General features: G+C 44.9%; 1 protein-coding gene across 1 annotated transcript; it reads left to right on the forward strand.

Moving 5' to 3' along the window:
* The first annotated feature begins 8531 nt into the window (after window positions 1-8531).
* Window positions 8532-26047, forward strand: LOC146565131 (microfibril-associated glycoprotein 4-like). The gene is made up of 7 exons (XM_085288027.1): window positions 8532-8669; window positions 19683-19736; window positions 20934-21089; window positions 22038-22073; window positions 24992-25088; window positions 25214-25381; window positions 25605-26047. Exons 2-7 carry the CDS (start codon window positions 19728-19730, stop codon window positions 25856-25858), a joined length of 720 nt encoding a protein of 239 aa, XP_085144153.1. The 5' UTR covers window positions 8532-8669; window positions 19683-19727; the 3' UTR covers window positions 25859-26047.
* Window positions 26048-27328: the final 1281 nt, after the last annotated feature.

Genomic DNA, 27328 nt, shown 5'->3' on the forward strand with positions numbered 1-27328 from the left:
TCTCAGCCTGGTTGGGGGGCTCCTTGGCCTCCCTCCCGCTGTGTGCCCAGCCCGGAGGCTGCGGTCTGTGACCGGCTCCTGGTGCAGACGGCTCTCTGTTATAATGTTTCCTCACTTGGCTCATGCGAGCCCAGCCCAATTTTTACTCTTTAAGTGTGCGCGTGTGTGTATGTGTGTGTGGGTGGGGGTGGGGGGATATATGTGTATTGAGAGTGTGGGGAGTGAGTTGGAGGGTGGGGTGGGCTGCTTTTAACTATGTAAAGCACTTTGTGCTACATTTTTTCTGTATGAAAAGTGCTTTATAAATAAAGATTGATTGATTGATTGATTGATTGATTGATTGCCCGCACTTCCAGCACTCCTGCCCCGGCGTCTGTGCTGTTCTCTGTCTGGGGCTTGTTTGCTCGGCCTCCAGCCGCTGTCCCCGGACTCCCCCGCTCTAGCGGCAAGGTGGTCCTCCGCCAGCATTACCGCCACCTCCAGACTCGCGGGACGGTGGCACCTGACCCATCTCGCCGTCTCCGCAGGCAGCCCCTCCACGAACTGCTCCAGCACCACCTTGTCCACCAGCAGCGTCTCGCCCTCTGACGATCCCGGCTGCAGCCAGTGCACCGCCGCGTCGTGCAGCTTCCGGGCCCAAGCAAACGGCCGATCCGCCGCGGCCAGCCGATAGGCCCGGAACCGCCGGCGATGATCTTCAGCGGTGAGCCCCATCCTGTCCACCACCGCCCGGCTCACGTCCTGGAAGCTGCTCCTCGAGGTCGGCGGCAGACTCAGGGCCGCCGTCTGAGCCTCTCCCGACAGCAGAGGAAGCAAACACGGAGCCCACTCCACCTGCGGCCACTGGCAGACCTCCGCTGTGGCACGAAAAGTCTCCAGGAAAACCTGGGGGTCGTCCCCATCCCCCATCCGGGCATCGCCACCGACAGCGGCGGAGGCTTCGGCGGAGCAGCTGCTCCAACCAGCCGCTCCAGAACCAGAGTCTGCCGGTCCGCCTGCTCCTGCAGCGCAGGCAGGTGAGCCCGCTGGGCCGCCGCTTGGTCTTGGCTCATCTTCGCCATCTCCGCCAGCATCTGCGCCAGAAACTGCAATGGCTGGGCGGGCGGTGCAGCCTGTGGGTCGGACATCCCCTCGCTGGCTGGACACTGGGTTTCGGCACCACTTGTGAAATGCACTACACACAGGTACAAACACACACAGGTCTTTATCACCAGATTCCACATTTATTTATAGTTTTCCCTGGTTTATGACTGAACACAGTCTGACAGCTGTCGGTCCCAGCTGATTTCCCTCTCCCTCCGCTCCTCTCCGTCTCACTATAAAAAGGGAAGGAAACCACCATCAGTCCAAATCGCCATCAGCTGTTCTCACCGGCATCTCCAGCACCGCCCCGTTGAGCTCACTGCACCACTCCTCCCCTGCAGCCGCGCCTGGGACCACACCTCCGCCACACACAGAAAAACAACTAAAACATAAAAAAAAAATCAAAAAGGAAGAACAATACAGTATCCTTAACAGCACCACCGCGAAGCCTTCACTCTGTTCACTTTCTCCTCTTCTGATCCACCTCTCACTTTGGGCTACCCCTGGCTAGAGAAACACAGCCCTCACATAGACGGGTCAGGGAGTAAAATCACTAGTTGGAGCCTTTTTTTGTCTGGCTTACTGCCTCACTGCTATAGGATAGGCCATGCCACACTCAACTTTTATAACAAATGTATGTTACTCTTGGAGCCAATCTGCCTCAGTCGCGTATTCTCTAACCTGTGTAATCTTTCATGGTTGACCCCTAGGCGCTGTTGTCACATGTTAATCGTAATCCCTCTGACCACCTTTTAAATTAAGGTTTCAAATCCATGAGGTTTGGTGGCAGGTTTAACAGATTTTAATATTCAACTCTGATAAGCTCAGCAATCAAGTATTTGCAGTAAGTTAAGACTTTAAAATTCAAATGATGGGTAATTTTCAAAGTCTCAAGTTTATTTCCTTTCAGAGGTTTCAGTCTCCTTAGACTTCAGCAGTACGTTTTCCAACAGGAGTCTGTAACAGAGGAGGACAGTAAGTAAGCAACACATAAAAACTACTAGAGGTACTAAACAGTATTAGCACACCAAGTAGTAAACAGTCTGACCATAAACAGAGAGGTTATTGTCCCTTAATGGAAATTTCACGTATTGATGGTACTTGGCCATAACATTCCTGCATTGGTTAAAATCACAACCCACAGTACGTGACTACAGCACTTGTTTCTGTAGTCATGTTATCTCACTGTGGCAGAATGTAAACAGACCCTTGGACCTGCTAGCCTTGAACAGTGAAGGTACTGGAGTCACTTTTTCCTGAAGCTCTTCCAGTAAATGTAACCTCTGCCTTCCTGTCCCAGTTTGAGTCTGTGCTGCAGCTGGAAGCCTGGTGTGGAGCTCAGAAGAAATCTGCCAAAGTAAGAGCAAACTAGAAAATCAGCTGGAGATGCTTTCCCTTGAATTTGTTAGCCCTCTGATGGTACCAATTAGCTTAAAGTGGCTAAGCTACAAACCGCCATCCACATGACGCACTAGAGCCATAAATCGCCTCATTAAAACCCATTATAAACGCTATTTTTCTTTTTTTCTTTTCTTTTTTTTTTTTTTTTTTTTTTTTTGCCTGTCCCGTTTGGCTCTTTTGCCATCAGAATTGTTGTCTAAAGGCAAAGAAAGATGCCCAATGGATTTACTTTACCAAATTGACCATCCCAGCCTTGCCATAATGGTCCATTTGATTCACCTTTTATTGTTTATTTTATTTTCACTTACTGAATACGGGACAGACTTGACTGGGGGAAAGAAGGGGAGAAAGAAAGAGGGAAAGAGAAACAGCTGAGAAGAGGGACGGGGGAGAAGGGCAAAAACCAAAAACCAACAGAATGAGCAGAAGAAGAAAAAAGAAAAAAAATGCATATATCAATCACCTGGGTCACCTGCTGAGAAAGAAAAAAGAAAACAAGCAGAAGAGAACAAGAGTAATAGAATAAACAACATCACAATGATATATGGGAATATGACAGTAAATACTAAATATTAAACATTATTGTGCAGCACATAAGATCAACAGAACACAGTGTGCTTTGAGGTAGGAGCCAAAAAGGGTGTAGTTTGTGGGTGTGATCACCCGTGTGTACACCTGTGAGCATGGACGCGCTTGTTTTTTGTTTTTTAAAAGGTTCCTTCATGTAATGATCTGCTAGAGGGTGTGGGGGGCCACAGCCCCGTCCTCCAGGGCATGAAGCAGGTATGGAGGAGATCAAAACTCCAGACATCCAGAGGCCCCCAGAACACAAGAGACCAAGGAAGACCAACAGAGGGGCAGCCACGCCACTGTCCCAGAAAGAGCTGAGGAGAGTCCCAGATGAGGGCTCACTCAGCAGCCGCGGAGCAGAAGCCAGGAGGAGTTGCAGTGACGCGCCCGTGAGCTCCGCCGGCAGCCAGCTGTGCCTGAGTGACCGAGCCCCAGGCCGAGAGGCCGGGGGCACCCCACCTCCGAAGTGGCCCGAGCGAGCCCCAGGCTCCAGGCCCCGATAAGCGGCCGCCAAGGAGTGAGCCGGTGTGTACCTGGACGCCCATCCCCGGACACAAAGAACCACCAACGCACCGATGTCTGAGGGAGTCCGCCACTGGCAGGGAAAGTGGTGGTAGGGGGAGATAGGCCTCCAAACCTTGGAGGGCCTAAGATGTCCCCAGAGAGGTGGCACCTGACACCCAACCTGACATATAGACACAGACATACAGGCACAAACATATACAAACATCCATTCCCACCCTCATGCTCTCATATATTATGTATATATTATTATTATATTATATATTATGTACTTCCGGCGCCCCCCGTGTGCGGCAGCCTGTTACAGCAGCTCTGCTCATTCTGAGTTTCTTTCTTTCTTATCTTTTTTCTCGTAATTTTTTTATAACTAACGTATTAGTAATTAGACTCTGCAACCATGTTCTACCGTTTTGTGCTAGTCCTGGTCGTTTTTCTCAGTTTATTTCTACTTTTTTCACCCGTGTCTGGGGACCCAGAGCAGAGATCCTTTGTTTACAGTAAGGATCAGCTGTTAGCGCTGAGTCCTGCAGCGGTACTGCCGGCGGACAGACCCGATATTCCCAGCGAGCTGAGGAGGAAAAGACGGGGGTGTCGTGCTGGGAAGGAGCGCCGTCGCCCGAGAAGGAGACGTTATCGACCATCTCTTCCTTCTGTAATTATTGGAAACGTAAGATCTTTGCCCAATAAGATGGATGAGCTCATGTCGCTAACCTGGTCACAGAGGGAGTACCGGCAATGTAGCATTATGATGCTAACGGAGTCGTGGCTAACATCGCTAACTCCGGACACAAGCGTGACACTTCCGGGATTCCAGCTGCTGCGAGCGGACAGGACCAGAGACAGCGGTAAGAGGAAAGGAGGGGGACTGGCAGTTTTTGTGAACGACAGATGGTGTAACCCTGGGCACATCACTGTAAAAGAGCAACTCTGCAGCAGAGACATTGAGCTGTTAGCCGTTAGCATGCGTCCGTACTACCTGCCCCGGGAGTTCTTGCATGTTATCGCGATAACAGCGTATGTCCCCCCCTCGGCCAACGCGGATGCAGCCTGTGACTCTCTCCACTCTGTGGTCAGCAGACTGCAAACACAATCACCGAGAGCCCTTCTCATAATATCAGGGGACTTCAATCATGCCTCACTGGACTCCACACTGCCCACCTTCACCCAGTATGTGACCTGCCCAACCAGAGTCAATAAAACACTGGACTTACTGTATGCCAATGCAGAAGAGGCATACAGTTCATCACCTCTCCCTCCCCTGGGCAGATCTGATCACAACCTGGTGCACCTTGTCCCTGTGTATGAGCCCTTAGTGCGCAGGGAGCCACCAGCCACCCGCACAGTGCAGAGATGGTCAGAGGAGAGCGAGGAGGCTCTTAAGGATTGTTTTGAGTCGACTGTGTGGGAGGTGATTTGTGATGACCACGGTGAGGACATCGACAGCCTTACTACATGCATTACTGACTATATAAACTTCTGTGTGGATAACACTGTACCTACCAGGACTGTACGGTGTTTCTCCAACAACAAACCTTGGATTACCCCAGAAATTAAAACCGTCCTCAAGCAGAAGAGGAGGGCCTTCAAATCCAGAGACAAAGAGGAGTTGAAAAGGGTGCAGAGAGAGCTGAGGGGACTGATAAGGAATGGGAAGGAGAGCTACAGGCAGAAGATGGAGAACCAGCTTCAACAAAACAACGTTGGTGAAGTCTGGAGAGGCCTCAGAACCATCTCGGGCCACAAACAGCAGAACTCTCTGCCTGGGAGGGATGTGAGATGGGCAAATGAACTGAATCATTTCTTCAACAGATTTGACTCAGCCATGAGGCAGTCTGCAACATCGGCTGCAGACTCACCCACCCCCACTGCTGCTGTTCCACCTCAGACACTTCACACCTCCTCTATTCACCCTGCTCACTCCCCCCCACCCCCAACAACAGCATCCAATACACACTCAACACAAGGCTCCAGCCTGTCTCTCTCAACCACCCAGGTTAGGAGGGAACTGAGGAGGATTAATGGCAAGAAGGCAGCGGGTCCAGATGGCATCAGCTCGAGGGTCGTCAGGTCCTGCGCGGACCAACTGTGTGGGGTGATGGAGCACCTCTTCAACCTGAGCCTGAGGTTGGGAAGAGTCCCACAGCTCTGGAAAACCTCCTGTGTTGTACCAGTGCCAAAGACTTCACGCCTCAAGGACCTCAACAGCTACAGGCCGGTGGCTCTGACATCCCACCTGATGAAGACCCTGGAGCGGTTGGTCCTGGCTCAGCTTCGGCGCCTAATAAGCTCATCACTGGACCCACTTCAGTTTGCCTACCAGCCTGGCATTGGAGCGGATGATGCCGTCATTCACCTCCTACATCGTTCCCTCGCTCACCTGGAGACCGCTGGAAGCACTGTGAGAATCATGTTCTTTGATTTCTCCAGTGCCTTCAACACCATTCTTCCCTCGGTTCTAAAGGACAAGCTGGTGAACTCTGGAGTGGACCATCACCTCACTACCTGGATCCTGGACTACCTCACCGACCGACCACAGTATGTGAGGACTCAGGGCTGTGTGTCGGACAGGGTCGTCTGCAGTACGGGGGCCCCACAGGGAACGGTTCTGGCTCCGTTCCTCTTCACCATCTACACTGCAGACTTCTCCCACAATTCCACCCAGTGCTTCCTGCAGAAGTTCTCTGATGACTCTGCAATAGTCGGCCTCATCACTGATGGGGACGACAAGGAGTACAGAGGTCTGACCCAAGACTTTGTGGACTGGTGCCAGCTGAACTACCTCCAGATCAACGCCAGTAAAACCAAGGAACTGGTGGTAGACTTCCGCAGGCACAAGCATTCTCCACTGCAACCACTGAACATCCAAGGTATGGACATTGAGGCTGTGGACAGCTACAGGTACCTTGGTGTTCATCTGAACAATAGACTGGACTGGACTCATAACTCAGACGCCCTCTACAGGAAAGGGCAGAGCAGGCTGTACCTGCTGCGGAGACTCAGGTCGTTTGGAGTGGAGGGCCCACTCCTGAAGAAATTCTATGACTCTGTTGTGGCTTCTGCTATCTTTTATGGCGTGGTCTGCTGGGGCGGCAGCATCTCTGCTGGGGACAGGAAGAGACTGAACAGGGTGATCCGAAGGGCCAGCTCTGTTCTAGGATGCCCTCTGGACCCAGTGGAGGTGGTGAGTGACAGGAGAACGGCGGCTAAGCTGTCATCCCTGATGGACAACATCTCCCACCCCATGCAGCAGACTGTGACAGCACTGAGCAGCTCCTTCAGTGGGAGACTGCGGCACCCACGGTGTGGGACGGAGAGATTTCGAAGGTCTTTCCTCCCCACTGCTGTCAGACTCCATAATAAAGACTTTAACTGATCAAGCACACACATCCATACATATGCAATAATACTAAGTGCAATAATCCTTTCTGTCATCGTTGTATTTTTACTCAGTTGTATATAGTATTTGTATTTGTATTCTATTTTTATCTTATTGTATATTTATTTTATTTTATTCTACTGTATATATTATTTTATTTTATTCTATTCTGTACAGTTGTGTACTGTATTTATTCTTATTGTATTCTAATTTTTGCCTCATAACTTTTGCACTGTCCACTTCCTGCTGTGACAAAACAAATTTCCCAAGTGTGGGACTAATAAAGGTTATCTTATCTTATCTTATCTTATCTTATATGCACTTACTCCACACTCAACCAACGTGGAGACAGACATAAAGAGACGCTGTACACACGATCACACTCACCAAGCGTACTCTACAAACCGGGTCTAGGTACCCTTGCCCCTGGAGGGGGGAACTGCACCCAGACCCAGGTGGTGTTACCCTTTTCCCTGCGGTGGGGGGAGGCAGACCGCCCCGACTCCGCAGCAGCAGGGAGGCCCCACACTCCAGACCGCAGTCGGACGGCCAACTCCTCCTCCTATCTCCCCCGCTCCAGCAGGTCGCAGAGAATGGGGGTGAGAGAAGACTCCAAACCTCCCTCCACCCGCTCATTGTAGTGTTGATGCATGTGTGTTCTAAGGTGCATTTAAAACCCAGGAGGGCATGGAGCTACCTGCCAGAGAGCAGCGGGTAAGCGCATGGTCCCTCCTGCTGGCCCTCAATGTCTACGTGTATTTAACATTGAGAGGTGGGCAACGACGCCAGGGGTGAGGTGTACACCCTGATGGTACTTTGGATTCCGTGTATCGTGCCCACCCCCAAGATCCTATATGTATGTGTAATGAGAGTGTGAGTAATGTCTAAGTTGTGGGATAAAATTGAGGCAGAGGCAGCCAGAAGGGGACGGGTGGCCTCCTCTGCACCCTGGTGACATACCCCTACTCCAAGGTCCTGCATGTGTGGGTGGTTGTGGTGGAGCGGGAAGAGGGAGGCAGCTGGAGATGGGGAGGGAAGGACCTGTGTAATCTTTCATGGTTGACTCCTAGGCGCTGTTGTCACATGTTAATCGTAATCCCTCTGACCACCTTTTAAATTAAGGTTTCAAATCCATGAGGTTTGGTGGCAGGTTTAACAGATTTTAATATTCAACTCTGATAAGCTCAGCAATCAAGTATTTGCCGTAAGTTAAGACTTTAAAATTCAAATGATGGGTAATTTTCAAAGTCTCAAGTTTATTTCCTTTCAGAGGTTTCAGTCTCCTTAGACTTCAGCAGTACGTTTTCCAACAGGAGTCTGTAACAGAGGAGGACAGTAAGTAAGCAACACATAAAAACTACTAGAGGTACTAAACAGTATTAGCACACCAAGTAGTAAACAGTCTGACCATAAACAGAGAGGTTATTGTCCCTTAATGGAAATTTCACGTATTGATGGTAATTGGCCATAACATTCCTGCATTGGTTAAAATCACAACCCACAGTACGTGACTACAGCACTTGTTTCTGTAGTCATGTTATCTCACTGTGGCAGAATGTAAACAGACCCTTGGACCTGCTAGCCTTGAACAGTGAAGGTACTGGAGTCATTTTTTTCTGAAGCTCTTCCAGTAAATGTAACCTCTGCCTTCCTGTCCCAGTTTGAGTCTGTGCTGCAGCTGGAAGCCTGGTGTGGAGCTCAGAAGAAATCTGCCAAAGTAAGAGCAAACTAGAAAATCAGCTGGAGATGCTTTCCCTTGAATTTGTTAAATGTAAGCATAGTTATGACTAAAGGAATTCTTTATCAGTCTGTACTCTTCATGTTAAAGGAAAATCCAGAAAAGCGACAAACATTTTCTGGAGTCAAAGAAAAACTTGTTATTGGGATAATAACCGAAATCTTCTCAGACAAAATGCTGATTTAAACAATTTGTCAAACGCTCTTCAAACAGTTTAAAATGAAAAGAGTAAAAAGAGAAGTGGTGTTTTCAGCTGCTGCTTCATAACAGTGAGAGTTCAGATAAATTAACAGTCATTGTAGAAAGAACAAACACACACTTTTCAGAGGTGTGTGTGTCGATCATTCCAGCATTTAAACAGTCAACAATTACAATTCAGTTTCAATTTTATTTACACAGCACCAAATCACTCTGAGGATGCCTCACTGATCCTCAGAGTATGTAGTCCTGCAAGAACACACAGGAGTCACTAAACAATTATTTCATGCAAGAAATTTCATAAAAACCAAATTAGTGTCCAAAGCGGTCATTATATTCAGGGCCACATGTATGCCTGTTGCATACATGTCATGCATGTTCTTTGGGTTTTTTTAAACAGCACATTGTTGCTGGACATGCTAAAGGAAGGTAGAAGTTACTGTTTTTCGAACCATAAGGCACACCGCATTATGAGGCACATTAAGCGAAACAAAACAGTCAGATAAGTCAAACTTTGCTCAGATCATTCTTCTTGCTTCCTCTACTTCTGTACCAGTGATTCATTAATGTTGAATCCTTTTGCAGCTGCTCTGACCGGAAAACAGGGTTTGGATTTTGGTTTCATTCTATAATACTCGACTTATTTTTCTACAAAGTTTGAACTTTGAGAGTGTTTAAACAAAAGAGAAAAGTGTGAAAATGTTTATACCTGTCTGAAAAAAGTGTATAAAGTGTGTAGTGAGGGGTTTTACAGCCTTAAAGCATCTATAATAATTGTAAAAAAATAAATAAATAAATAAAGCTGGCTACTTCATGGATTATGTCTTTGTCACCACCTGGTTGGATTACTGCAATGTTGAGGATTTCCACCAAAGCACATGACAGGTTCCAGTATGTCTAGAGCTAAGCCACCAGATTTTGAATAGGCACTAAGCTGTGACAACACATCACCCACACCCTCATAATTATCCACTGGCTCCTCGTCATGTCGCGCCTTACTTAAAAGATCATTCCTCTTACTTCTCACAAAAATCTCTCAATGCCATGGGCCCTCAGTACTCGTCTGACCTGCTGGACCCATACAGTCCACAGCCATGGGTCTGCTTTCTGTCCTTCACACCTTAACTTCATACCTTTGGTGACAGAGCTTCCTCTGCAAGTCTCTCCTAAATAAGCTTCCCAATGTTCCATCACTGTAGTCCTTCAAGAAACTTCCCAAAACTCACCTCTTGAACCAAACCTTCAACCTCTAGCCTTTATTTTTGTGTTTTTTTATTTGTACTCATGTGTAAAGCATTCTTGGGTTTCTTGAAAGATGCCATATACAGTGCTCAGCATAAATGAGTACACCCCACTACATTTGTCAGAAAACCTTTGGTTTCCTTTCAGAATCAACATTTTCTATGAGATGCTATACTACAAAATACTCTCACAAATGTGGGCAATTGATTGCAAACTAGATTTGTTAATTTGCACACACAAAAAATGATTTTCCTAACAAACTCATTCAAGCCCATGCAGCAAAAATGAGGACACTCTACTTATAGTCTTAGGAGAAAAGCCATACTTAAGACTACAAAATTTGAATTAACAGGCATTCAACCACAGGTGAGTCCAATGATTCATTTAAGACGTGTCTAGCAAAATGTAAGAAAGATGGAAGCGCAACCATCTTACAGAGACGTCCATGCCATCCACGGAAGTTAACATCTCAACAGGAGCGTCTCCTGATGAGAAGGGTTGAAGAAAATCACCATGGAAGTTCACTGCAGTTAGCTAAAGCAATAGAAAGCCAAACTGGAGTGACTGTTTTCCGTGACACCATACGGCGCACACTGCAGAGGAATGGCATGCATGGGTATCGTCCATGAAGGAAGCCTCTCCTAAAGCCCATGCACAAAAAAGCACGCCTAGAATTTGCTAGGGCCCATGCTGAAAAAGATGAAGACTACAGGGACTCTATACTCTGGAGTGATGAGACAAAGATCACTGTTTTTGGAACTAATGGTTTCAAAACTGTATGGCGTCATGAAGGTGAGGATTTCAACGAGAAATGCATAGTTCCTACAGTGAAACGTGGTGGTGGCAGTGTCCTTATGTGGGGCTGCATGAGTGCTGCTGGTGCTGGGGAGCTGCATTTCATTGATGGTATCATGAACTCAACAATGTACTGCTCTATACTGAAGGAGAAGATGCTGCCATCACTCCGTGCACTTGGTCGTCACGCACTTTTCCAACACGACAATGATCCAAAACACACATCTAAAGCTACTGTTGCATTTCTGAGAAAGATCAGGGTGAAGGTGATTGAATGGCCAAGTATGTCTCCTGATCTGAACCCAATCGAACACCTGTGGGGAATTCTGAAGCGGCAAGTTGAGCATCACTCTCCATCCAGCATCCAGGCTCTAAAAGAGGTTGTTCTTGAAGAATGGAAAAAGATAGATGTTGCAATATGTCGTAACTTGTTCATTCCATGCCTAGAAGATTTGATGCTGTCCTTGAAAATCATGGTGGTCATACAAAATACTAGATGTAGTAGTTTTTGTTGCAGGGTGTATTCATTTTTGCTTCAACCAATTTTAGTAAAACTGAAGATTTTGTGATCTAAGTTATATTATTAACCTTAATTTCATGATATGGAGTTAAACAAGTGTTCAATAAAACTCAGCCTGGTGAAAATTTTGGAAATTGTTCTTTTGTTCATTGAGCTACTGATTAAATTCGTGCTTCTTGAAGGGGGTGTACTTATTTATGCTGAGCACTGTGAATCTACAATAGAAGGATATTGTAGCACTGACTAAATGTTGTCCTAAAAATGAATAACTTAAAAAAGACGAGTTGAGATGCACTTACTAGTAGCTGTGGTCCTAACAAATAGTACTGTGCACCAATAGTTTTATCTATAATAACTCTGGCATACAAGTCACTCCGTAAAGGGAATGGCAGACCCGCATTTCTTATAGCAGCCCAAGTCCCAGGAACATGCCTGGGAAGAGTCCCACTCATCTGTTCAAGAGAGGTGTATGAAAACAGGTCAGTCAGTTATCAAAGGTGATTTGCTGGAAGCAAATGTTGTAGGCAACCACTGTGAACAACACCTTGTAGCAGAATAATTCAGGGAAACCTGTAACAAAACTCTATGACCAAGTTTACAGGCAAGATCATGCAGGTAATGTGAGCATAACAGCAGATCTGAGAATAGATCACAGCAATGATGGCCACTGCAGGTTATACATCCTTAATTTTAAGAGTGGCTGGAACCAACACCAGCCACCGCTGGAGAAAGAACCTTAAAAGTAAAATAATCACATTAGAGTATATTTGCGACCGGTTGGGGTGAGAGAAGGAAGACAGGATAAAGACATACACAGACAGAGCTAATACCAAGTGACATAGTCACCCAAAGGAGAGGAATTTAGCTGGTGGGAAATAATAATAATAATAAACTTTATTTATAAAGCACACTTAAAAACCAAGGGTATGCCAAGGTGCTTAACAAGTAAAATAGAGTATAGGAGGAGGATAATAGAAATAGGACCAAAGCAAGTACTAAATATGCAAGCAGATAACTGTCACTAATACATAGTGTCGAGAAGGGAAATTATTTTACTGCTATAGTTAAATAATTGTCATCATTACCATTGCATTAATAATATAATCTGGAGTTTATATTGCATTCAGGGGTTAAACAGTGTCTCTTTCAGAAGGACTGAGTTGCAGGCTGACAGGAAGTTGTATGCAGAAGTGAAAGCAGATAGTTATTTTGAGCCGCAGGCTAAGACGAGGCTTTAACAATGTAACAGATAGCTTTAAGAAGGCCTTAAGCAGCTATGACTATTTTATACACAATGCCTATCTGTGCTTATTAAAGAGTTGGAGCTCGGTCAATTAATTGGGGGTCGGAAGCTTTGTTCGGCGCGATGTTCGGACAATCTATTGTGCAAGTGACTTGGAGCCATAGAAGGAATTGCAATACATGCTTACAAAACATTTATATATCAGATCATTTTATATTAAGGTTTTAGTAGAGGTTCTTGGTTAAAACATTTATTTAGTAAAAGACATACACATAGTCTCAGTGAGCTTCTGGTCTGGTAAAAGGTCAGAAGTGCAACAGGTGAATTGAGAAAGAGCATTTGAGGACGAGACACAGACAGTAGGTGAAGAGGTGACACAAAGAGCATGTGAGGTCGTGACACACACACATAGAGTTAAATTTATTCAGAGGAACCGTTTCTTGGTATCTCGGCAAGAAAGAGGAACAATTCATTTTAAGATAAGAACGGAAAGTACCAAGCCATGAAAATAGAAGATGGTTTTCTGGGTGAAAAGTCATGATGATGTTGATCTGATCCATGTATAAAATGTACCGGTGACGCATGAAGGGGCGTCAGTAAATAAACCCTGATGCTATAAAATATCTGTTCATGCTTTGATTAAGTCGAAGACTACTTCCTGTCTGCGTACAGAGTTGTCTTCCCACGCGTGTATTCATTAAAATCATCGTTTGACTTCACCCGGCCGGGTCGGTGTGGTTATTCTTCGATCACCTCTTGTACCCTTCCTCAATATTGAATCTTAACAATAGGAAAGCAACAGGTACAGAGCAAACAAGAATTTAAATGAGCATAAAAGTGCATGATATAAAATCATAAAAGAAATATTAACTAGAGGGAAAGGCAAGATTGAATAAGTGGGTTTTTAATCGTGATTTGAACAGTGCAATGGAATCAGATGCGCGGAGGTCGAGAGGAAGGGTGTTCCACAGTACCGGGGCAGCCAGAGCAAACGCACGGTCACCCCGAGACTTCAGTCGAGATCTGGGTTGGGTCAGAAGTAGTTGAGTGGCAGATCTGAGTGTTCTAGCAGGAGTATGTGGTTTGAGAAGTTCACTAAGATAACTTGGCACTAATTTATTAATAGTTTTGAAAGTAAGAAGTAATATTTTAAATTGAATACGGTACTTTATGGGCAGCCAATGCAGGCTAGCTAGGACAGGGGTAATATGGCAAAATTTCCTGGTACCTGTTAAAAGGCGGGCTGCTGCATTTTGGACTGTTTGCAGTCTAAGAAGAAGAGAAGAGGGAAGACCGTAGTACAAGGAGTTACAATAATCCAACCTGGAGGTCACAAAAGCGTGAATAAGCTTCTCCAGGTCCTCATGCGGAATATAATGCCTAGCCTTAGAGATAAGGCGCAGTTGGTGGAAGCTAGATCTCACTACAGCAGACACTTGCTTATCGAGTTTGAGCGAGCTATCCAGCAGTACACCCAAGTTACTGACATAGTCACAAGAAAAACTAGCAAAGGAACCCAGGGCAGCACAGAGTTGGGCACGAGGGATTTTACTGTTGAACACCACAATCTCAGTCTTCTTATCATTTAAAACGAGGGAATTACTCAGGAACCATTCTTTGACCTCCCGCATGCATTCTTGAAAGTAGTGCAGGGACACAGCAAGGTCGTCAGTAAGTTCAAAATAGATCTGTATGTCATCGGCATAACAGTGGAAGGCGATATTGTATTTTTCAAAGATTGCACCTAGAGGGAGCAAATACAATGAGAAGAGAATAGGGCCTAAAACTGATCCTTGAGGCACACCACAACAGACTGGAGCGGAGGAAGAGGAGAAGGTGCCTAAGTGAACTGATAAGGATCTATCAGCGAGGTATGATTTAAACCAGTCGAGGGCAGTGCCTCTAATACCCACAGTGTGCTCAAGTCTTAGTAATAAAATGTTATGGTCTACCATATCAAAGGCCGAAGAGAGGTCCAGTAAAACTAGAACCATAGAGCGTCCAGTATCAGTGATTACAAGAATATCATTAAGAACTCTAACCAATGCTGTTTCAGTGCTATGCAATGGCTTAAAGGCAGATTGAAATTTCTCAGCAATATTGTTCGTGTCCAAGTACGCCTGGAGCTGGGAGAGAACTAGTCTCTCCAGGATCTTGGACAAGAACGAAAGCTTAGAGATCGGTCTATAGTTTGAAAGGTCATAACAGTCAGAATTTCTTTTTTTAAGAATCGGGTGGACTACAGCATGCTTAAAGGACAAAGGAACACAGCCTGAGAGCAAGGAAAAGTTCATAAGAAATAGGATACTAGGTCCGATTACATCAAAACAGTCCTTAGCTAAACAAGATGGAAGAATGTCAAGCACAGTATTGGTGTTATTCATTTGAGCAACTAGCCGCTTAAGAGTCAAAAGTGACACAGGCTCAAACTGGTGGAAAGTTGAAATGCACTCAGGAATGGGGAGAGGATATAAAGCAGGGGGAAGGGAGGACTTAAGAGATGAGACCTTTTTTAAAAAGTGAGTTTGAAATCGCTCACAAAGACCCTGAGAATGAATTAAAGGCATGTCCGGAGAAGGGTTAACCACAGAGTTAAAAATTTTAAATAAGGTACGGGGGTTATGGTCATTGTCCAGGATGATTTTGAACAAGAAGGACGCTTTGGCCGTTTTAGCAGCACTTTGGAATTTTAAGCGGCTAGTCCGTAGCATGTCATGGGAAACCTGAAGTTTATCTTTTTTCCACCTTCTCTCAGCGCGCCGACACACGCGACGTAAGGCGCGCGTAGTGTCATTAAGCCAACACTGAGAGTAGGTTCTAGGGCGCTTCATCTTAATGGGGGCAACAGTATCAAGGATTGAAGAAATCAGCGATAGGAAGGAATTAGCACAGTCATCAACCGAGTGAAAAGAACAACAGTCGAGAGTGACAGATGCAGAATCCAAGAAAGACATAGAGAAGTTTGACATCGCTTCAGCATTAATTACACGTAGCGGGCGAAGGGGAGCCGCAGGATGTAGTTCATTAGTGCATAAGCCAGTATCAAATATAACTGGGAAATGATCTGAGATCCCAGCGTCACTTATATCCTTGATACAAATGTCCAGACCATATGAGAAAACCAAGTCCAAAGTATGTCCTTTAACATGCGTTGGGTCATTAACCCACTGAGCCAGGTTAAAAGAGTCCGTTAAGGCAAGGAAATCTTTAGCAAATGAGTCATCCTTACAGCAGAGTGTGGTCGTGGATGCAGTCATCTCCAATAATTGGACTTCAAAGCTAGAGTAGGTAGGTGAGGGTAGCTGCCGAACTGCATACGAATTCTTAAAAACCGAGGCTACGCCGCCACCCCTACCAGTAAGCCTTGGTGAGCTAAAAGCAACACAGTCCGACGGAAGAAGTTCAGTAAAAGGGATGAACTCACCAGGACGAATCCAGGTTTCAGTCAGGAATAAGGCATCAATCCCATTAGTGGAGATGAAGTCATTTAAAAGAAAGGTCTTATTGACCAGCGACCTGACATTAAGCAATGCTATCCGTATCCTAGGGGCTAAGTCGCCACGGGTGGTGCGTCGTAGGACACTTAGGTTGTTTCGGCAAACGCCGCGTCGGAGTGATGTTATCCAAACCCGAGCAGGAGAACATGCCACAGGAATCGCAGGGTAGACTTCGTGGTCGGCCAAGCAGATCCAACGGTGGGTGAGCAACTTAGCATCAGAGCGCTCCTGGGAAGGAGGGAAAGAAGATAAAATATCCAGGCTGGCATGTGGGTAGCCTGTGGCTCTGGCTTTAAAGTAGAGCCTGAAGCGAACGCGACGGCCGCTCCTTCTACCGCTCCTTCTACCGCGTTTCCTATAGCGTTTCTTGTGTAGATTCGGAATAGGTAGATGGAGGAAGCCGGTCGGAGGGTCCGGTCGGAGGGTCCGGTCGGGGCGCGGTGGCGTCACTCAGGTTCCAGCAAGGATCAGGCCGAGAGGAATGAGAGAGTCTTAGATTTAAAAGTGTTTGCCTGTCGTATGTAATCAGTGCACAGCCATTAGATGCGCATACAACTAAAAGGATAAAAAAATACAATGCCAAGGTCCATAAAGAGCGTAGAGAGGGTAAGAAGCAGCGAAGCAGATGTAGCCGAGGACGGCAAGCCACGTACACCGGCGCCATCTTGCTAGCAAAGATTAACAGGCCGTGCCCTCTATAAGCTGGTCGGGGATGGAGGGAATGAGATCAGAATTAGTAGTCACACTATTCCAGGAGGCATTCTAATCAGATGCCTGAACTCCTTGAACTGACTCCTTTCGATGTTGAGGAGCAGCGGCTACTACTAAGAGCCCTTTGTGAATGATTGACTGTCTCTAAGGTAGAATCCTGCCACCCTTCAGAGCAAGCTAATTTCCACCGCTTGTATACACGATCAAGTTTTGGGTTACTTGTAACTACAGCTGAGAAAGGGGACTGTGGCGAGGCGTGGTTGGTGGTGCCGCTGCAGGGGTGGCGAACACACCTGCAGGGCATCCCCAATCGTGCCTCGCTGGGTTAAAGGTGTGCTGGGTCCTGGATTCCCATGTGGTTGTTGTTGATGTGAAAAGCATAAATATGTTGTCTGGTCTGTTGTCGCTTCATTACAAATCAAATCAAATCAAATCACTTTTTATTGTCACATCACATGTGCAGGTACATTGGTACAGCACATGCGAGTGAAATTCTTGTGTGCGAGCTTCACAAGCAACAGAGTTGTGCAAATACAATAACATAAACAGGCAAAATATACGAATGGCTAAATCTGAAACTAATAAATATATGTACAATATATAATAGTATATGCAAAAAAAAAAATTCTGGATGTGTATACTAAATGTTTTTCTACGTGTGTGTGTGTGTGTGTGTGTGTGTGTGTGTGTGTACACATATTTTACAAATTAAATAGAGTCAATAAATAAAATATATAAAAATATACAGAGTTGAGACATGTGCAAAACAGTGGCATTACTGTACAGTATGCAGTGCATAATGTTAAAGTTCCAGTAGTGAAGCTGAGGTGTCTATGACGTGTTCAGCAGTCTGATGGCCTGATGGAAAAAGCTGTCTCTCAGTCTGCTGGTACGGGACCGGATGCTGCAGAACCTCCTTCCTGATGGAAGTAGTCTGAACAGTTTATGGCTGGGGTGACTGGAGTCCTTGATGATCCTCCCCGCTTTCCTCAGGCACTGCTTCCTGTAGATGTCTTGGAGGGAGGGAAGCTCACCTCCAATTATCCGTTCAGAGCACCGCACTACTCGCTGGAGAGCTTTGCAGTTGTAGGCGGTGCTGTTGCCATACCAGGTGGTGATGCATCCAGTGAGGATGCTCTCAATGGCACAGTGATAGAAGGTCCTGAGGATGCGGGGGCTCATGCCGAATCTTTTCAGTCTCCTGAGAAAGAAGAGGCGCTGCTGCGCCTTCTTCACTGTTTTGTTTGTGTGTACTGACCACGTAAGATCCTCAGCCAGATGTACACCAAGGAACCGGAAGCTGCTCACTCTCTCCACAGCAGCGCCGTTGATGGTGATGGGGGTGTGTACTTCTCTGCACCTCCGGAAGTCCACTATCAACTCCTTTGTCTTTGCGACGTTGAGGGTGAGATGGTTGTCTTGACACCAGTGGGTCAGGGCGCTGACCTCCTCCCTGTAAGCCGTCTCATCACCGTTGGTGATAAGACCCACCACTGTAGTGTCGTCCGCAAACTTCACAATGATGTTGGAGTTGTTAGTGGCCGTGCAGTCGTAGGTGTAGAGTGAAGGGGCGTAGATCAAATCAACAGTGTCACTTTTATGCTCAGGTCTCTCTTTATCTTGACAGAGCGGTACAACAGATGCATAACTGCAGTTGCAGCCTTAGTGCATTAGTAAATCTTCCACTCCTTTCTCCCCTAACTCGTGAACAAAACCTTGAGATACTTAAACTCCTCCACCTGGGGCGGCAAATTCTCCCAGATCTGAAGTGGGCACTCCACCCTTTTCTGGCTTAGGGCCATGGCCTCAGACTTTTAGGTGCTAATTCTCATTTCCATTGCTTCACACTCAGCTGCAAACCAGTCCAGTGCAAGCTGGAGGCCAAACTTTGATGAAGCCAACCACATTATCAGCAAAAAGCAGAGATGGGATTCTGAGGCCTGGTGAAGAGGTGGTCCAGCATTCCTCCTTTGGCCACTTGGCTACGTCAAGAAGTATTCTGTCCATTAAAACCTATGAACTGAGTCAGTGACAAATGGCAGACCTGGTGGAGTCCAATACCCAGAGGAAACAAGTGTGACAATCAAGGATGTGTTTAACATCCTCAGTGATGATTCATCCCCAGGCTCTTCCTCTACAAAAAGCATGTGCGTGGGATTGAAGAGGTCCTGGAAGTATTCCTTCCACCACCCTGACTATAACCTCAGTTGAAGTCACGAGCACCCCACCTCCACTGTGAGTAGAGCCCCGCTTTGCTCTCCTGAGTCACCTGACAGTTTGCTAATTGATTTTAGGCAGATTGAAATTCTTTTTCCATAGCTTCACCAAACTCCTTTTGGTTTTGCTTCCACCACTGACAGAGCTACATTCCACTTGGCGTGCCATTAGCTGTTAGCTAACTCTGAAGTCCCACAGGCTAACCAACCTTGGACTTTTTCAACTTAACAGCTTCCTTCACCTGCAGTGTCCACAATCTGCTTCAGTGATTACAACCAAAACAATATTGTTGCGACAGCTGATCCATGCAGTCACCTCAGCAAATGGAGGTCCAGAGTTGACAGAAGACTTTAGAAATGAAGTAAAACAATGAGACCAGAAGGAGTCTGGACTGACTACAAATTTAGCAACATACCACTGAGTAGAGCTCCTGAGTAAGATGTGTGTTCTGTTCTGCAGTCTTCATTTGAGGCTTTGTTATGGAGATCTGTCTCCATGCGCTAATGAACTACTTTAAACCACATTTTTGTATTGTATCAGTAATTATTGATTTCTGCTTATAAATACAGCTCAGAGTCATCGGATTTTCATCACATCAATTCAACAGAATTGCAATGATGAAGGTAAGTGAAATCTTTAAATTTCTGACTGAATATATATCAGTCCTATAGAGGTTTTGCAGACACGTGACCGCTTACAACTTGTCGGCCATTTTGGACATGTAATAATCCCAAAACTTAATGTAACATTATGTAGATGAGATAAACTATGAGTAAACAAATTAGTGTATAGACACTCTCCGAGGAAGCAAAGCTGTCATGGTCCCGGGACTTCTAACCAGTGTTTTGTGTTCTCTTGTATTTTTGTCATTTGGTGTTACGTTTTAGGTCCACTGTTTATTCTAAAGGTTCCTAGGTTATTCTGTTTAGATGTCGTTTATTAGATTTCCCCTCGTGTCTTTTCCCCGTGTCTCCCTCTGTGTATCTGAGTTCTTATGCCTTGTTTCCCCCTGCTTGTATTTTATTCCGTGCCTTTCCAGCCCATTATATCCGTGTTCTCCCCATGTTCTCTCCCCCTCCAGTCCGCGTCTAGGTGTACTTCCTGTTTTACTTTGATAGTCTCCTGTCGGTGTACGTCATGCTGTATTTGCTCCTGCACCATCTCACAACTATCAGTGTTCCCCGTGTGCTCCCACCCCCTCATTATCCTTCGGTGTATTTATGTCCGCGACCATGTCTCACTCAGTTCTGTGTTGCGTCCTCCCTCATAGTTGTGTGCTGTGTTTCCTTGTGCGTTAGCTTTAATATTTCCCAGTTTAGTTTTTGTTTTGCCGTTCTGTAAATGAAGCGTCATTTTGAGCTTAAGTTTTGTTCCCCGTGAGTTTGCATTTGGGTCCTCGCCTGGCTGCAGACAGCCGTTTCATGACAAAAACACTTTCCTGACTAGCATCTCGCTCGTACTTTGAGGCGACTGTTGTTGTGGTTTGGCGCTGTATAAATAAAACTGAATTGAATTGAAAATTGAATTTTTTAGCCCCAGCTCTTGTCAGCGGTCCAGCATGTCTGATCTGCTGACAGTAAATAACTGTGACTCATGTAAGCTTTCTTATGTTAGAACCCTAATGTCAGTTCAGGAGTGATCACTACCGCTGATCGTGTTCAATATGGTGGACAGCAGTTGAGCGACATGTGCATGATGTCACATGCAGAACCTCTATAGTTTGTGTCTGTGTGGCACCATCACAGTCTGACAGTCACAAACGTTGCAGCTCTACATGAAGCTTTGACTGAAGTAAAATAAGAACACCTCCTCTGTTCCAGCTGCTGTCAGCCTTCATCCTTCTCCTGCTTCCTCTGCTGACCGGCTGTGAACCTTTCATCCTTCCACTGGACTGCAGCGATGTCTATACCCAAGACACCAGTCGAACCAGTGGAGTGTACACCATTTATCCCATTGGAGCCACGTCTGCTGTCCTGGTAGACTGGAGTTATTTACTCTAATGATAAGCTGATTTTTTAATGTTGTCATTTTCAGACCATCGTGATTCATCCAAAGATGCAGAAGATGCATTTCCTTTGTGTTTTCGTTGATTCATTTGGTTCTTCCGGCCAAAAATGCACCAAAATCATTACATTTCATTCTCCAGACCAGTGGTTCCCAAACTTTTTTGTTAGGCACCTCTTTGTTTTTCCCCCCCACCGGCACAAACACATCCTCCAACCATGCACACCCACCATATTTAGTTTTCAAACTTCATTGCAGATTATTTCACACCTCAAACAATGTAAACAATGAAACAAATAAAAGTAAACTGCAATAAATTACAGGTAGCAATAAAATAAACTCCTACCTCTTTTAAATAACAGAACAACATAACATCTTTACGGTGTAATTATTTTAGGTGTAGTTGTTTTTGTTTTTTGTTTTTTTACTGTGTGAGAATATTCAACATTGCTATCAACACATTTTTCAAAAAATGAGTTTAAAAACATAACAACTGTGGGATGCTGTTTGTTTGTTGTTGATTTGGATTTGGACAGCCCACTGCGTGCTCCTAATGCAGGGAAACCAAATTCTGTCGGGGATACCTACCTTGGCACCACCATTGTGCAGGTGAAGCCAAAGGCAAGATATGCTTAATCATGTGTTCTAGTCTTTGGCTGGAAGGAAGTTGGTTTGGAAGCATATTTGGAGATGGTTTATCTTCTGCTTTGCTTTTGTGTGGGAGCCCCTCTGCTCTAGACAAGACCTCCTCCAGCCAACCTGCAGGATGTTCACTCACCACCAGGGGGCACTTTGATATAGTGTATCACATGTTAATATGTATTATCGTATGTGTATTATTATTGTATTTATCTTTCTCTATTTTCTAATGATTGTGTGTGTGTGTGTGTGTGTGTGTGTGTGTGTCTGTCTGTCTGCAGGTATACTGTGACATCGACTCACAAGGACAGTGGACGGTGAGTATCCGAACTCCCAGCTTCATGTCTGGTTGTCTGAAGTGCTTAGACTGCTTAGTGATGGTATGAGAGCCCAATAAGAATCAATAAGAGAATCAAAATGAAGGAATTCTTATGAATTCCCATCCCTACCTACTAGGAATGGATCAATCCTGAGCTAAATGATTGGATCGGATATCAGGGAGAAATAAAAAAAAGTAACCCGATCCATTAAGTATCAGGAAAGCACCTCACCAAACTTGCGGTATGTTGTAACCCAGCTCATGATCTTAACACGTCAGAGCAGTATGCGTCACGTAATAGAGCAGCTGTTGTGTGCGAGACCTCTCAGCGGTCTGGAGTTCACACTGAAATCCTCACTACGTGCTGCCAAACTGGCATTTCATCTACGAGCAAGCGATCCCAGAGAAGTAAAGCAGGTGTGCAAGTTCATCTCGAATGTTTGTAAAGCAATCCCATGGGGTTTTTTTGGTTTTTTTGGGGGGTTTTTTGTGTCCCGTTTGGATCTTTAGCCATCAGAATTGTTGTCTTAAGGCCAAGAAAGATGCCAAGCGGATTTATTTTACCAAGTGGATCATCATGGCCTTGCCATATTGGTCCATTTGAAAGCAATCCCATGTTAAGCTTAACAACTGATATATGGAGCTCAGACTTCTGTGCGTTGTCATTGCTAAGTCTGACCGTACAATGGATAGGCTCAAGTTTTACTTTGAAAAAAACTGCAGGCTAAACAGTTTCATGGTTTGAAAAAAAAAAAACAACTAAGAAAAACACTTTTTTCCATACTTGTGTTAAGTTTTGTATAGAAATTACACAAAATTCAGTCTCAAGTTAAATGTGATAGAAACAGCTCACACTGACATCCATCTTGTTAAAAGATGAGTGTCGTGAAGCTGTGTTTGCATTTATTTGCACTGCTTTCCAGGAGGACCCAAAATGCAGGACTCACGAAGGCAGAAGTAACTCAAAATACTCAGCTTTATTGCTGGGAAGAAACTGAACAAAACACTAACTAGACTGGGAGAATGGAACAAACTAAACAGGTTGGTAGGCTGGCAAACAGAACACAGTGAAAGAGAGACGCGACAACGAGCAGGGAGAGACGCAGACACTCAATACAAGAGGTGAACAGAGCTAAGAGGAAACAGCTGGGAGACACAGCTGACACTGATTACCCCGACGAGAGAGGGAGAGCACAAAGCTGAACGCACAGACCTACAAAGTAAAACAGGAAGTACACGACAGACAGAGATCAGACACAGAACTAAACAGACGCAGACTCATGAGCAGACAGAATAACACCATGGACAGACAGAAGGAACACAGAGAAGAGGGAGCACAGAATAAACACTGGGAAGCCAAATAACAAAACTTAAAAACAAGAACTCAGGAAGTACTGCCAAACTAGGAAGCTGAAATACTAGGACAGAAGCCAAAGCAAACAGTCATACTTTATAACAGAGTCAAAAGTAAAAGTACAAAACCAAAAACACTGGGTCACCGATCCAGGACCGTGACACAAATACTTGCAGGCTTTTACCAACAAGTTGTCCTTGAGCCAGAAACTAAAACAATATTAATGCAGAGGACAGAAAGTTCAAATTCCAAAAAGCTGCTGTTAAGCAAAAGTGCACTGATGGCTTCATGTATTCTAGTTAGTTTTAAACTATCAACAATACACAGCACAACTTTACAAATAAACAACAGGGCAAACTTGCTCTTGAACTTGATTCCAGCCAAATGCTTCATATTGTTTATCTCCAAAAGTTGATTCTGTTCATCTGGACGTAACGTTTTGTGGGAGAAACGTTTCATCATCATCATCAGGTGACGTCTTCAGTCTCAGCTGACTGCAGGTTTCAATCTGCATTTGCATAATGACTGAAACCAGCCCACTGAAGGAACAATGGGCTGAGAGGTCAGTTCCTTAATCATAATTATGCAAATTCTCATGAACATTGATCAAAGACCACTGATCAATGGTCATGAGAATCAATGATCCCGCATCGGTGGGAGCTCCAAGACTCTCCTAAGTAGCTCCCCCGACGAGCCCTGATCAGCGGTCCCCGGACCGGTCCCGGTCCGTGAGTAGTTTGGTACCGGGCCGCGAGAGTTGAGGCTCAGGTGTGAAATGTATGGTTTTCAGGGTTTTTATCGGTTTTCAGCGTTATTTTGTTATCGTTTTGATCGTTAACTCTGTTTTCCTGGGTCTTTTCACGTGTTATGAATAACTCTTCTTTTTTTCGGTACCGGTACTAGTTTTATTTTGTTGTATTTATCCGCGACATCTTAAAGGCCGGTCCGTGAAAACATTGTTGGGCATAAACTGGTCCATGGCGCAAAAAAGGTTTGAGACCGCTGCTCTAGCAGGGCCACACCCACCAGGCCTGAAGGCGCCTGTAAACAAGTGTTAAAAAACAACAACACAGTTTCTTGTTTGTTTGTTTGTTTGTTTGTTTGTCTGTATTTAATGACAATGTGCCCAAATTATTTTTCTCCTGTGGAGATTTATTTATTTAAAGAGCAACATGGACATTTAAAAGAGAGGACGTGTTTTTCTAATTATGTGTAAGAAAATAAATGCTACCAAAAAAACTGCACAGTCATGGCTTTTTCTTTTCTTTTTCTTTTTTCAGAATACAAAATTTTAAGGCAAACAATACTGAAAGAAAATTTCAAACCTTTTTAACTATGGTGTTTAACAAAAACAAGCAAGCAAACAAGAAATAAATAAATAAGCAGATGTTAGAACTGCAGCTAAATAGTTTTCAGATGGCCCAACCGTCTAAACCCAAACAGAGACCTAGAATGTGCCTATCTCTGAAGAACTTTAGGTAAGCATCTGATGTTTACATGTGCTGTGCGTGACAATTTTCTTTGCCCATATTTGACAAATACTTTTCCTGCCTCCTCCCCAGGTGTTCCAGAGGAGGTTGGACGGCTCGGTGAACTTCTACAGACCCTGGGATCAGTACAAGAGGGGCTTTGGTAACGCTGCTGGAGAGTACTGGCTCGGTGAGGAATGGGTGCTGTTTATCAGTCATTAAGTTATCTGTTCATAAAGTAGACCCTCTTATGGGACTTCAGGGGTAGTGGTATAACCATAAAAACTTGATCAATGAGTTTATGATTCTCTCCAGGTTTGGAAAATGTCTTCTACCTGACACAGAGAAAAAGGTACGAACTGATGGTCAACATGGAAGATTTTGATGGAAACAAAGTGTTTGCTCGTTACTCCTCGTTCTCCATCAATGGGGAGTATGACGGCTACAGGCTGAATGTGTCTGGATTCACTAATGGAGGGGCAGGTGAGTGAATACATATTTAAGTAAGTTGAAAGTGACATTTTGTGCTGGATTCTTGTGGAGAGTCTGTAGGAGCAGCAGGTCATGAATCAGTGCCTGGGGAAAGGAGCTCAAATACAGGAGGCTGGTCCAAAAATAGTCCATTTAGAACACTCCCAGTACACCTGCTGATCAGTCTGACTGGGATTAAAGGTAATGTTGGGATTGTTCGTCTGTGTTTCTGTAGGAGATGCCTTGAGTTATCACAACGGACACAAGTTCACTACATTGGACAAAGGCCAGGGCGGCTCTGCAAGGAACTGTGCAAAAACATATCTGGGGGCGTTCTGGTACAACGACTGTCACTATGCAAACCCTAACGGGGTTTATCGTTGGGGGGCTGATGGCACTATCTTTGCTGTTGGAGTGGCCTGGCACCAGTGGAAAGGTCATGATTACTCTCTGAAGACCATCAGCATGAAGATCCGTCCTGTGCAGTAAATCTGCAGGACAAACACATCTGTGACATGAATATTTAACAGCAGCAGTCAAAGCAAAGATCGCTTTCCTTTGATTACGAGAGAGAGAAAGATTAGAGATCTTTTTCTTTAAACCTGTTTATGTCCTGTAATGTTACATGATGTGATCTCCTCTGAAATGTTGTCATCAATAAAGCTGCACCAAAAAATTTGACTCTCTCTTTCTTAAGCCCCTCCTTTCTCTCTGAGCTTTTCCACCACTCCATCCCAGCAGACACTCAGTAAGAAGCAGAGTCTGTTTTCCTACCATCAGCTGCACTCGAGCTTTATTACAAGACTGAAATAATCCCTTCGTTTCTACTCTCAGTCTGAACCAGCTGCTGTTGCTCGCTGCCTGAAGGTAAGAAGGTAAGAACCTGCTGCCCCAGGTTGGGGGGGCGCCAGAGGGGGGATTCGCCCAGGGCACCAAACAGGCTAGGGCCGCCACTGCAGCTGAGTGTCATGATCACTAATGTCACGTAACTTTGCCAACCTTTGGCCAGAAGTAAAGTTTTCATGTTCTTTGTTATGGAACATTTGTATCACTACATAAATCATTGGGATAAAACTCAGTACTTATTTTCAGAGGTTTACTTTTCAGGGCCTTCCACCATTAAAAAATTATCCACCACCACACTTCCACATTGGTCTGTTAAGTTATTGTGTCCCCAGAATCTTTCTGATTTTATCTTGTTTAATTTATTTGCTTTTAGTTTTTGCAGCATGCTTTCTATTTCCATTTTCTTTTTTCTATTTTCTTTTCTTTTCGTTTCTATTTCCATTGTGTTTTCTGTGCTTTTGCCACGTTTTTCTGTTTGCTGGTGTTTTCTTAACTTCTAGTCTGTTTGGTCTCTCAGAGTAGAAAGTACAGATATTTGGTTAAAAATGTAGGAGCAAATGCAGTACAAGTACTTGGTGGAGCGCAGGAGATGGAGCAGGTTACCTACCAATCGGAAGGTTGGCGGTTTGATCCTCTTGTGCCCATTGTTTGGTTCAGTCTCACAGCTCTCATTCAGTCTCATTCTCTGATATTTCAGTGGAAATGTTCTTAACCTGTGCAAAAAGAAAACAATTCCTGAAACATACATGCAGGCCAGTTTTCTTTCCAGCACTGTGCGTATGTTAATGAATTAGAGTCAGGCATTCTGTGGTCTTGGTTATACTCAGATTTCCCCTTTTTTTTGTGAACCTCTTTTACATTGCAGTACATCAACTACACATGAGGGACCTTAACTTGCACATTCAGTAGTGCAGTTAAGAATTAATGCAGTTTTGCTTTGTGTCAGCAAATTGTGTGAAAGTAGCGACTGTGACCAGTTTTATATGAACTACTATAGAGAAAGGTTGGGTCTGACGTTTTTGGTCATTGAATTATTCACTTTTCATAAAATCGCTGGCTACATTGTTGGCAAGTATCCATAATTCTCTAAACAGAAAAGTGGACGCTAAGTGT

Source organism: Mchenga conophoros, linkage group LG10 (assembly GCF_057382185.1).
Source record: "Mchenga conophoros isolate Kocher_MC1m ecotype Shallow Benthic linkage group LG10, M_conophoros_male_GT1.1, whole genome shotgun sequence".
Taxonomy (NCBI): Eukaryota; Metazoa; Chordata; class Actinopteri; order Cichliformes; family Cichlidae; genus Mchenga; species Mchenga conophoros.

What these genes read in the sequence shown, in the direction of transcription:
- LOC146565131 (XM_085288027.1), top strand. An exon ending in GAGCCACGTCTGCTGTCCTG is followed by an intron (nt 21,090 to 22,037) that starts GTAGACTGGAGT and finishes GTCTGTCTGCAG; the next exon opens with GTATACTGTGACATCGACTC. An exon ending in TGCTGGAGAGTACTGGCTCG is followed by an intron (nt 25,089 to 25,213) that starts GTGAGGAATGGG and finishes GATTCTCTCCAG; the next exon opens with GTTTGGAAAATGTCTTCTAC.